At 38.1% G+C, this 13,635-nt stretch overlaps 1 protein-coding gene across 3 annotated transcripts in view; it reads left to right on the top strand.

The window, feature by feature from the left end:
* Nucleotides 1–13,635, top strand: part of LOC126297781 (ATP-dependent helicase brm-like) — a 229,871-nt gene that overhangs the window by 116,716 nt on the left and 99,520 nt on the right. For all 3 annotated transcript variants that reach the window (XM_049988964.1, XM_049988965.1, XM_049988963.1), the window contains one exon: nt 756–1,023. In XM_049988964.1, coding sequence (XP_049844921.1) covers nt 756–1,023 — 268 coding nt within the window. The remainder of the gene's footprint in view (nt 1–755; nt 1,024–13,635) is intronic.

Here is a 13,635-nt window from a genome sequence, read left to right as displayed (position 1 = left end):
GATTCACTTGCTAAGGAACTCATACAGTTGTATTTCCACTGGTTCATCGGCTATGGAGCAGTGGAAGTTTGATGTATGGCCCACAATTTTTGTTTCGTTGTATACCATCAAATGACCATTGGAAATAGAGTGTCAGCTGTAGTGGACTTATTGGCTCGAAGGAGGTGAGTATGCTGTTGATTTTAGACACTGTGATCTTGCACAATGTGTGTCATTTGCCCTGTATAAGATTTCCTGTAAACACCTGCCTTTCACAACTCTAAGTCGTCTTTTACAGAGCCGAAATGCACCAAGATTTCGGAATGAGAAAGAAGATTACATTAACTTTATATCTTTTTAATAGTCTACCGATTTTTACTGAGACATTCCCAATATATGGTAGATAAGCAACACCACCAAAATACACCACACATGTGCTGGTGGGTTTTAAAATACGTGAGCTCAGAGCATTTGTTCAGTATTCACCTGAAGATGGCCAGAAGACGCTGTGCCAAGATATTGTGACAGGAAGTTGCAGACATCTGGTAGCTCACCCAAGATTTTATGGAACAGTCTGTACACTGGGGAAGTTTTAAATTTCACACCAGTAATAATAATAATTACAGTTATTATAATAATTAATATTATTTTCATAAACATAAATATTTACTTCATTTAGCAAATTTACTGTGAGTGAATGCCAATAGATTTTTTTATCTAATTACGTCCAGTCATTTATAGGCTGTTAACAATTGCACGTACTGTCTTTTGTTCAGTCATTTGGTGGCCAGCCTGATGCACAGAAGCCAGCTCCGCAACATTCATTTTCTCCTGGCCAATTGCAACAACTCCGTGTGCAGATTATGGCATATAGATTGTTGGTACGGAACCAGCCACTCTCACAACAGTTGGCACTTGCAGTGCAGGGCAAGCGACTTGATACTCCAGTACCACACCCCACGCAGTGTCCCACACCTCCATCACCATTTCAGCAACAGCAACAGTCACGTTCTCTTCAGATGCAGCCACCACCGCCTGATAGTGGTAAGAGAAGATTTAAAGCTTTGCTTTACTTTGAGTCTTCTAAATAACACAGTGTAATGACAGCACTTACTTTCATTTTTGAAGAAAATAAATAGTAGAAAATTTAATTGTAAATATGAACACTTCACATTTTTTTCCAGCATACTACTGTAGTAAACACAATATATTTGTGAGCTGCTATTGTGAGTACAGTGTATTTTTAGGAGTTTCAGTATCTGCTAGGATACGTAGAGAACTTTTGCATTGATAGAAGAAAATGTAGTCCTACTTTTTCCCTTTCATTCTGACATTAATTTAACTATACGGGATATTTTAATTTTTTCTCTACCTATTCTTCTGTTTAATCACATTACATTAGATTGCAGCAGTTTGATTGTTTTTAGTGTCAAATGGGAGACTGTATAATTACATTAATTTCTTAAGTAGTGAACTACTGTATTCTTTAGGTTTCTGTAGTATTGGAAAGATGCTTACCAAGTTGCAGTTCAAGGAACAGTTGCAAGCTCTTTCTTTCTCAGGTCTTATAACATATCTCTTAGCTACTGTTTGATATTTACCTCAGAATTAAGGTTTATTTTGTTAACTTCATGCCTCTTGTTTGGTAGCTGATGTTTATCGAGAATTGTGTGTGCAACAAATAGTCTCATGTGACTTGAAAAGGTTGTGAGTCATTGCTGCAGAAAGCGTAATAGATGCATAAAATTATAGATCAATATCACTGACTTCCATATGTTGCAGTACCCTTGAGCATATTCTTAGCTCCAAAATTATGACATTACAGGAGGAAAACAAAACTTCTCTCAAAGATTTGGTGCAGATTCAGAAAAAGATTAGTCATGTGAAACACAGCCCATTTAATTCAAGCATGATGTGTCTCAAAGAATACATGCATATGAATAGGTAGATACTGTCATCCTAGCGTCCCAGAATGTGTTCAACACTATACTACATTGTTAACTACTACTGAGATATGATCGTACAAAGTATTGTACAAGATACATGATTGGTGCAAGGGATATTTGATTAATAGTACCCAGTATGTTGTACCGGGCAGCACATGTTCCACAGAAATGAAATAATACTGGGTGTGCCTCAAGAAAAGATAATAGGATACCTAATGTTTTTGGTGTACATTGTAGTGAAGTGCAACTTCTTCTCTCTGCTGTTCGAAATGAAATGACAAGTAGATGACTAATGAGATTTCCCCACATTAGGAGCCAACAACTTCTTATGTCAATGATGAAATGAAATCAAACACAAATGGTTTGTGATTAAGGGGTTCATGTACGAATTTAAAAAATTGCTTATATAATCAAAACATGAAAGAAATATATTTATTTTCAGTCTTCTGCCCTCTTCAGAAATCACGGATTTGTGGCGAAGCCCAGGTACAATCTCCATGTTGTCGGACTGTTGTCATTGGTCATATGGCTGAAGCTGTGCTATCATGGTGTCAGAAGATGGGTGTTGGCGATGGGTGGAAGAGTGCCCATGTCCTATTGCTTCTGCAGTGTCTCCACGACACCCCTTATCACTTCTCCTCCATCTCTCAGCTCAACCCCTCTTTGAAATGTTCTTCCTTTCTGTGTTTTCATTGGCGGACAGAATTTTCAATGCAGCCTAATGTCAGATCACTGTTTCATAGCCACATCTCTCCGTACGCGGTGGAAATTTCCTATCTGGTGTGGGCTGATGTGTACCATCTAAATTGGCATTTTTCTCACGATTTCACATTATTATGTTTCCTGCATTCCGAGGCTGTTGTGAGAACAGCTACACAACACTTATTTGTAACCGCTCTCTCTGCGTGAGGCCTGGACGGACTCATGTTTGAGCTTCGTCTCAGAGTCTTCCGTTGTCCATGATTTATTAGGAATGTCCATACTGTCGAGAAAAGCATCTTCTTAAGAATGCTGACTCCTTTCACATGCCTCCCTATGCCAATTCCCCATGCTTTTTGTGTGATCATCCATGTGCCTATGGGGTGCTGGAATTGTTGGTGCATTCCTGCTTTGTAAGGTAGGTAAAATGACTGCCGCCAGGCCAGAAGACACTCACACACTTTCGTGCGCATATTCTTGGCGTTCTGTCCTAATGGCTGCAAGTGGCCATTAGTTTTCAGTACGCTTCTCATTGTCAGACAGGCCCTTCACAATGTGTCCCTCCTTGAGCGTCTGCGTGGCTTTCCTTCCCGCTGTGTGCTTGCAGAATGACTGCAGTATTCTCTCCTCATGGGCTCGCCCCAGGGTGTCCAGCTCCCGTCTCCTCTTCAGCCGCTTGTGGTGAGTTGGCGAAGGTGGTCACGCTTGGACATATTACAACATAAACAATTTATCACGTAGATTCTTCAGCACTATGATATTGTTTGCTGGCAGTGTGGTTAGACGATTGTAAGGAACTGCAGAAAGACTTGTACGAAATTTCCACTTTGTTTAATGTGTGGCAACACTGATTAGATGTGGATAAATGTGACATAATGCTTATAACAATGAGGGAGAATCATCTAGTATCTGATTACAAAATTAGTGGTGAACATCTAGAGGACATAACATCGAATTAGTATTTAGGCTAATACTGAGGAGGGAAATGAAAAGGGGTGATCACAAAGTGTCTGTGTTAGGGAAGACTAGTGAAAGATTCATTACAAGGGTTCTGGAAAAATTCAGTGCACCTGTAAAGGGAGTCACATGCAAGATGCTTTTGTGACCAATATTGGAATATTGTTCTAGTATTAGAGTCATTATCAAGTAGGCATGATGACAGATATCGGTAGAACTGAAAGACGCCCTGCTAAGATTGTAAGAGGTTGGTATTGCCATGTGAAAGTGTAACAGAAATGCTCAGGGGCCTTACACGGAATCCTTTTAAGGAAGATGGCAGTTCTTGGAAATTCCTGTTGCATAAATTTAGAGAACCTGTATTCAAAGAAATTTAGAGAACCTGTATTCAAAGAAATTTAGAGAACCTGTATTCAAAGAAAAATATGTGACCACTGTATACGTATTGCCTGGGAATCATGAGAACAAGATTAGAGAGATAGCTATAGCTAGGTGTAGATGAACACCAGTGTTAGTGAAAACTGCAACCCTGCAAATTATGTACACAAATAGCATAAAAAACAACATATGTATAAATGTTCATGATTACAAATAATACTTGATTAAGTTCAGCAGATTCATCTGAATAGCTATGTAAGGCTTATCAAGAGAGGCAGGACAAAATAATATGTTTATCCTGGTCGCAACACTTCATTTCCAGAACTTGTTTTCTGTCATACCAGTAATGCACATATATTGTCACTGTAAATATTCTAAGCCACCAACACATCTGTCATCACTGCTGTTTACGTAGCACTGAGTTGTACTTTATGTGTTTCCAGTGCGGGCAGTTTGTCCATGGTGACTAAATGGAATGACTCTTACATTTGATTCAATCAAATCAAGTTTCATTCCGAAGAGTACATACATTTTCGTGATGTAGTTGTTAATGATGGCAGTGTGAATCTCAGTGAATTTGGAGAAGTGGACATACTCCCAGCTACCTTCATAATGAGTCTATGAATATGCACAAGATACTACATACATCCTCACATATTGCTGCCCAGATTTTCCTGTTATGTTGACACACAATCCTGTGTGGGATGAAATAAAAGAACTTTCATTAACTGGGCAATCATCATCAGATCGTCATGATTTTTCCACGTGTGTGTTCAAACAAAAATTGAAATCCTTAATGGCTCTCATTGTCAATCACCATGTTTTGTATTGCATGGAATGGCCACAAACTCGCATATTGATTTGGTTGACTGAAAAAGTGATACCACATCAAATTGATCAAGCCATTTCAGCAGAAATACCACTTGCAAACATTGATCTAGTTTTGGTTTGGTCACTAAAAACAACATTCATGGTCCATGTGGGATATTCAAGAACAATGAACCATACATGTCTGATGGGAAATGCATGAAATGAAACCCAAGAGACTTACTCACCAAGATTACCACTGCCAGTGATGGATATCCATTATATTGTTGACGATTGAAGATAGTGGCTAACCCATCACTTTAAAAGTATGAAGTAGTGATGGTGAAGCCAATAATCATTGGGTTGTACCACATTCAGCGTTACTCTCAAAAACTCACAAAGTACACATTGATGTCATGTCTTGCAATTTGGTGAAATTGATTAAATACATTTGCAAATATGTGAAATAAGGATGCAAAATGGCAGTTTTTGAAGTGGGGAATGGAAAAGCATCTATCAGTGGAATTGAACAGTATCAACTGGGATGCTACAGTAGCAGCAATGAAGCAACATGGAGTATTTCATCATTTCCAATCCACGAACGACATCCAACAGTTGTTAATAGCCAGTTCCTCATAAAAATGTGCAGCACATGTAGTTCATAACAGAAACTTTATGTGCAACCACCACCACCACCACCACCACCACCACCAACAACAACAACAACAACAACATCATCATCGGCATTAACATCATTTTCTCGTTTCGTGAGGATTATTTGTTTGCTGAGATACTACTTTGAAGTGCCAACATGCAATACGTGGAATGCATCAGCAAATAAGTTAAATAAGTTTCAACAATGCAGACAAGCAGAGGATTGTAGGACATTCAAAATTATATTTGACCATCACATTATGCCCTCATTACACTATTCACCCAAACCATACAGAATGCTTTTACTTGTGATTACTGTTATTAAAGTATGTGGATCGACATCCTTCTAAGAACTCAAAGTATGTGCCACTTATTGTGAAGAATAAAATCATTGCCGCCCATGGTGGCCGAGCGGTTCTTGGCGCTTCAGTCAGGAACCGCGCGAATGCTACGGTCGCAGGTTCGAATCCTGCCTCGAGCATGGATGTGTGTGATGTCCTTAGGTTAGTTAGGTTTAAGTATTTCTAAGTTCTAGAGGGCTGATGACCTAAGATGTTAAGTCCCATAGTGCTCAGAGCCATTTGAACAATTTTGAATAAAATCATCTTGAAAACAATGGACACTGACACACTTCACTTGTTGATGTGTTGAATACTGCTCAACCACAGTAAATATGCATATTATGTGTGCAATAATCTTGACAGCATTCTCCCTATTCAGTTTAGAAAATATTTGGAAAAAATACAAAAACTTCATGAGTGAAGTCGTCATACGTTGTTTGTGGGCTATGAATAAAAATCTGCTAATTCAGTTCTCATTAAATGGAGGCACATATTTTGATTAAGGACATAAATTTTTGTCAATAACTCAGAAAACAATGGCATGTAACTATATTTACAAATTAATTTGTGATGTGATGTAAAATGATTCATTCTACATCATTACATTTTATCGTGCAAGTGATCCATGGAACATGACACTAACTAACTCGCTAGCTAGCACTGGTGCAATTGGAAATAACTCAGCTGAGTCAGTCTGCAAAAACAAACTTTTTGGTCATGATTTGCCACGAGAAACACATGTTGGTGGGTACATATGTTTTAAAACGAATCTCCCGAAACTGGTCCCAGAACAGTGCATAGCATATGCAGAAATAGGCATGAAGCTACCAGCCAAAGTTGTGGATCATATTTCCAAGATGCGCCCTGAGGCACAGTGTGACATCCCCTCTCCTCCGCGTGCTGGTGTTGTCGACACTGTTTAGCTGTTACTGCTACAGCTCGGTTGGTGGAGTCGAGACGCGATGCGCGATGTCTCCATTGGTTAACGAGAGACAAGATCTGAAAAAGCTCTTAAGAAATCGTTCCTCGCCTAATGATTAAAGTTTGATTGTGAGTCCGCACAGTTTCCTTGTTAATGCGAACTGTGCACTCTGATTGTCTCTTATGGTTTGAATTTGAATTATTATGTGCCCTGTTAACACTTTAGTGCAGTAATTGGTGAATCTTCCCTTATGCGCATCGTCCTCATCACCAAAAATGAGGAAAAAGTTCAATTGCAGATCATATTGGTCATTGTTTGTTTCTTGCTAAGTAAAATCGTTCACTCTATATGATGAGAGATCCACAGATACTCTTTAACAATGTCATAATTATCTTGCATCATAATATTATGTATGTCCAAACCTTCCTTGTCACAACTAACGGTCCACGAATTTACTTCCAAGTTAAATAGTTACTGTTCATTAACGTTTGATGAGCAATTACCAAATATTCATAGAATGATGAAGGCAACACGTTTAATTTCCAGTTTTGATGAACAATTTTATTGTTCCTTTTCGCTAAATACTTTATAAACATCACAACACACACAGACACACACACACACACACACACACACACACACACACACACACACACACACACACACACACACACACTCACGCGGTTAATTAGCACTGGCAGTTCTGTTAGTTTCAAGTATTGTGACAATTTCGACAGCTTTAACCCTCAGCGTAATTGTATCTTCTTCATGTATTCGTGTCAATGTCTCCTACTCGAGACTAAATGTGTAATTAGTCTTTTGAAACATTGTCCATTCCTTTCTCTACATTCACTTAAATGAATGTTGAGTCCAATATTGCCTACTTCTGTTAATAAAGTCCAACAACTCGGTATACACAGTCAGCATACTATCTCGGTTCAAGTCTCTAGTCTGAATATCAGTTCACGAAATTCGTGAATCTATGTCACACTACAACGACTCTTGAAAGTAAAACAACCTCGTCGCGCTGCTTTTGCTCAACTACGGCAAGAGCTGCTCTCGTATGACTTGATAGAACGATAGCTAGCAAGAGACTTACTTTTTGCGTGAATGATTATTGTAGACACATTGAATTTCTTTGTTGCATTTACAACTCTCTTCCACATAAAAGTTATATCTGACTGACATTTCCTTGGACTTAACTGCCATGGTATTAATTTGCAATGGTTACTTAGATATGTGGCAAATACCTAAGGATGACCTTTCTTTCTTCTTCCTTTCTACCACAGTACACTCTGTAATGCTTAATGTTGGTGTTTAACAAGACTTTCTGGTGTTATATCATCGGCAAATTTGTCGTACCTGTCAGGATAACTTTTCCCTACTGTACATCAAGATGGTCTTTCCTAATTGGGTTGTGGGGTTCATTAGGGTGCTACATTTGCCCCCCGGACGATGAAGTGGGTATTTTATTCCCACTTTGAAGTCCCTACTTAGGTCAGGTCCTTGTTTTGGTTTTTTTACACTCTTACACATACATGTACAAATTTGAAATGTAACACCATTCATACACATACATAAACATGAAATAATACATCGATCTTTACAAACATATGAACATAAGGTTCATCACTTAAATAATTCATTTCATTGCACTGTTGTTGTCGCATCATTGCACTGACGCTGCGACAGCACTGTACCATGTGGACTGCGAGACATGGCCCAGTTTGAAGCCTGCTTCTTGTGCTTTGGTGTATCTGCTACTGCATCAGATTGTACAAAGCAGCAATTACGATCCGATTGTCGCTGGTTGAGGGTTGATCTCCGTTGCAAGGTGGTGATGTCAGTGGTAGAGTGCACTACAGCTCAATACAGCCTGCAGCTTGGCTGTCCACAACACCTCAGTCGAAAATCTGGAACACTTATTTCACTCCTTTCCCTTGTGCACACACACACAACGCTAATGATTTGCTATTTTAATACGACACTATGTTTTGCCTCTGTTTAACAATGTCATTCAGTAGTTTGAATAGTATCCTGGCATTCTATACAAATTTCTTTAGTTTATTAATCATAGCCTGTTCACACTATCGTCACTTTACCATTTTGATTCTGTCACTTAAAATAGTTCTCACTCTCTGGTACCCTCATTAGTTACTTGGTCACTTTCTATACAGGCTTCGCTTGCTTTTCCCAAAATAAGTGATCTCGCTTTTAAAATGACTCTCCTATCCGAATTAATCCTGATTATAGTTTTCATTGTGCTTGTGTGTACATGCGTGTGGGGTTTCTTTCATCACAGAACGTGTGAACAAATATTCTAAACAAACATTCATCATTAATCTGGAATAAACACATAATTAATTAACTAAAATTCCAACACATAATACTCTTTATTTTATATGGTTTAACAATAACTCAATGGAACTTATATTAATTAATTGATACTTCTTGTACAACCTATCATCTACTTGGATGACTCAATTAAATTCAATTAAAAAAATAATTATAACTATTGACTACTAATCTACTAATCTAAATAGAAAATATAAACATTCTTAGTCTTCTCTTGCTTCACAAAATATCTTGATGCATAAAATAATTATTCTGGGCTAACTAAAATACCTTTGTAATTCAAGATGAGGATAAACTCCTTTTATTTTTCTGTGTTCCTCATCTTTTAGAAGATAAGTCCCAGCATGAAGTATCTGAATAATTCGGTACGGTTCATTATATGGATTATACCATTTCTTATTCAGTCTCTTTTTTCTTGACAATTTAGGATGGCTTCTTAATAATACAGAATCACCTACTTTATAGCTAATTACAACACCTATGCTCTTATCAAACTGGTTCTTGCGTATTTTAGCCTTATGTTTTAATCTCAAGTATGCTTTACGTATCATTTCCTGGTGATTTCTTTCCTTCTGATGTAGAGATGGTAAAGGACCAAGCCAGTTGTCATTACTCTGCTTATTGAGTAAGATATCATTTGACGAATAACCAGTCAATAGGTGTGGTAGTTCATTGTACATGGTTTCAAAGCTATCTATCAGCTCTACCCATTGATGGTGTTGTTTGCCCACACAAGTCCTTATAAATCTATTTAGTTCTCGAAATATCCTTTCAATTGGGTTCCGCGATGGGTTGAAGCGGACTATGAACACATGAGGCACGCCCCATGTCTCCATTGCTTCATGCCACATCTTACTTCTAAAGAACGAGGCATTCTCTGAAATTAACCTCATCAGTTTACCTACGTTAATTAAATAGTCATCCTTGATTTTTCTCAACATCGGTTTGACAGTTTTACATGTTTCGAAAATAAATCATACATAGCAAACACATATTTGAAATTGCCCTTGGCTGTTGGAAAGGGTCCACATGTATCGCATGATACAATGCTCAATGGTTGCTTAGGAACTATGGGATGTAAGACACCTCGAATACCATAATTAACTGGTTTTGCCTTTTGGCATACCTTTCACTTTTTTAGTACTTCTTGACCTCGCTTTGATGGGTTCGGATAAAAACACAGTTGCTGTAGTTTCATTACACATTTCTGAGCTCCGAAATGACCCCAACGGACACGAGTTAACCATAAAATAGAATCAACATACTTATAAGAAATACAGATCTTTCACTTATCCCTTTCATTTTTCCGGTAGAATAATACACCTTCTTTTATTCTATAATGATTCTTAATTTTATTACTGTTGCCAGTACGTAAATCACTTATAACTTCCTTCCACTTACAATCTATCTTTTGCATCTGCTCTATATGCAAACACATCTCACTTACCTCTTTCGTATATGGAACTGTTTCAAACATCATGATCTTAAAATCACTATATGCTCTTCTTCTATTTCATCAGACTTAGGTGTTGGCAATCTCGACAATGAGTCTGCTACGACATTGTCGCAACCCTTGGTGTGCTTAACTGTCATGTTGTACTCTTGTAACACTAGGGCCCAATGTGTAAGTCAGCCATGTAGCATTTGACTTGACATAAGAAATGTGACAGCTTTGTGATCACAATATATAACTATTTTCTTACCATATACAAAATACCTGAATTTTTTCAACGCCCATATTATCGCTAACACCTCTAAGTTCAGTCGTACAATATGATCGTTCACAATTAGATAGTGTTCAACTGGCAAAAGCAATTATCTTTATGGTATCTACATTTATTTTGTCATCCATTTGAAATAACGTAGCCCCCAATCCCATCTCTGCTGCATCAGTCGCGATGAAAAAATCCTTTTCCATGCGCGGATGGTGCGGCAGCAGAGCATTAATTAGAGCACTGTGTGTTGCATCAAAAGCTTTACTACAAGCATTAGTCCAGTGCCATGGTACATTTTTTCATAACAATTGTAATAGACATTCCTTATTCAATAACTGATGGGATACAAAATTCCTGAAAAAGGATGCTAACCCCAAAAATGATTTTAACTGCTTTCTGTTTATAGGATATGGGCAGTTTCTAATGGCATCTAACTTCTTAGGATTTGGCGCTATTCCCTCAGGTGTGACTATGTGACCCAGAAATCTAATTTCATTCCTCCCGAATTTTGATTTTGCCAAATTAATTGTTGCTCCATGTTGCAAAAATTTTTCAAGCATACGATTTAGTAATTACAGATTTTCTGCCCACGTTTCCGTGGCAATTAACAAATCATCTACATAAACTGTAACTCGTACCAAGAGATCTGGACCAAGCACTGTGTTCAGTGCGGTTATGAATACATCACCACTAATACTTTGCCCACATGGCATTACTGTAAATTGATAACTTCTTCCCAAATATATAAAAGCGGTGTATTTTCATGATTCCTTGGAGATTTTTGTTTGACAATAACAGGTCCTGAGGTCTAGAGAGGTCAGAAACTTCACTCCATGGAATTTTTGCGCAAGTTTTTCAAGATTTTCCACTCGAGTCCTCACTGGTTTGATAATTTTGTTGATATTCCTCGCATGTAAGACGAAACGTATATCTCCATTAGGCTTAGTTACGGCCAAGAGAGGGCTGGATTTCTCTGACATTGAAGTTTCGATGATATCCCACTCTAACAGCCTTTTTATTTCCTTCATTACTGCTTTCCTCTTTGACCATGGGACTGACTATGTCGTCTTGTGAATAAGCTTTGATGTTATGCTTGAAGTTTTTTTTATTATTCCTGTTTTTTTATTTATTAAATACTGGTAGATATAACCTTAAAACTTCTCTTAATTCTATCTGCCGCTGTATTGATAAATATTCTGATTCTTTAACTTTATCATCAATGCTCAACATATCAGGTTCAACATCGGTTGACTTAACATGGTCATCATCTATGTAATGCCATGCTTTCACCGGAATACAATTGACAATTAAATGTTGACAGTATTTCCCTAAAATAAGTCTTTCTTTCGTAGCATTATCTTTAATGGCTTATCATTAACAGTTAACATACAAACACCTTCCTTAATGTCAAGTATTGCACTATATTCATATAAAAAATCCCCCCCCCCCCCCCCCATATGCACGGTATAGTCATTTTAGATACTACCAAGAAAGTACATTCTAATTTAACTTCTTGTAGCTCAGCTGCTCCCCATACTTCTTTAATTATCCTTTGTGCTTTCACACTAAAGGCCCCCGATACCGTGCATCCTGACCCTGGCAAAGTAAGTAGCTTCTGTTGTCTATTAACCATATTTAAACATTTAATCATCATTAAACTGACCGTTGCTCCTGTGTCAATCAGAATATTTACTGGAATGTTATTGATCTTTGCTACCACAATAGCCTGTAAGGTATATATTTCCTTATTAACTTCAGCCCTTGGTTCATTCACGAAATCATCTCTGATGTTGGAGTCATTGTGATACTTAAGGACATAGATGGACTCTTGAAGTTTGCCTCCCTCCTCATAACCAGCCATCCGAGGAAGGCCTAAGATGACTGGCTCTCATTTGACTGTCTGTCAGCTAGGTTTCTTGGTGGTTCGTGTATTTCGACTAGATGTACCTCGTTCACTTTTTGTGGATACGCGTTGTCTACTATTACGTTTCTCCCATCTGGTAATGGTATAGGTCGATTAGGGTTAAAGGACGTGCCGGTGGCATTGGTATTAGTCCAGCCTACATTGTTCATTTGGCATGTTTCCCAACTGGACTTGTTATGCAGCTCCATAGGAGCACAGTTGTTCTGTTGGCCATCGCCACAACATTGGTGATTTGGCGATTGCCGCCCCACATACTTCCTCCTCCTATTCATCAATACTACATTTACTCTTTGGAAATTGCTTTGTCCTGGCATTTGATCTATTTGTGCACTACCATTTTTGAAATTCTTATTATTCTGGTTAAAGTTGGTAGAATTCTTATTATTAAAACAGCTTCACAGTTCTAGCTGCCACCAAACTAAGCAGATTAACAATTTTCATGAGCAATGACAGGTGCTTGGGAGTTTCAGTTCAAAGCGCTAATGAAGCTAATCATCTAAGAGGACATTCTACAACATAGGCCTCAATCAGCACAGCACATGAAAACAGTACTTATAATTAACCAGTGCCTTTAGCGCTGATGACATGCTGTTGCATGTAAGTCCAGCCAGTCACAGGAAATGATATGGACACTAGCTGCTTGATACTTAATGAGAGATAAGGTTATGGCCTCTCAGTGAATAATCCCCCAAATCCTGCAACATAACAAGGGGAACATTTAAAAAGTGTTCAATGATAACAGTTTAAACATAGAGGTGAGATTGACGGCTAGACATAAACCATTCTACTGCCAAAAATCACTCTAAAACAACGCGTATGGCAGTACTGCCAGAACATTTTAAAGATGGCCATAAAATAATAACAGCCACTCACATATCAACCAATAGCTCATATGCAAAATTTCCTGTGCTAAAATAGTTCACCAGCCTGTGTCAGTCCCTGATGTTTAACTCGCAAA

The sequence above is a fragment of the Schistocerca gregaria genome, chromosome X, assembly GCF_023897955.1.
Source record: "Schistocerca gregaria isolate iqSchGreg1 chromosome X, iqSchGreg1.2, whole genome shotgun sequence".
NCBI lineage: Eukaryota > Metazoa > Arthropoda > Insecta > Orthoptera > Acrididae > Schistocerca > Schistocerca gregaria.
Note: the sequence above shows the minus strand (reverse complement) of the source record. Positions and strands in the feature narration are given on the sequence as shown.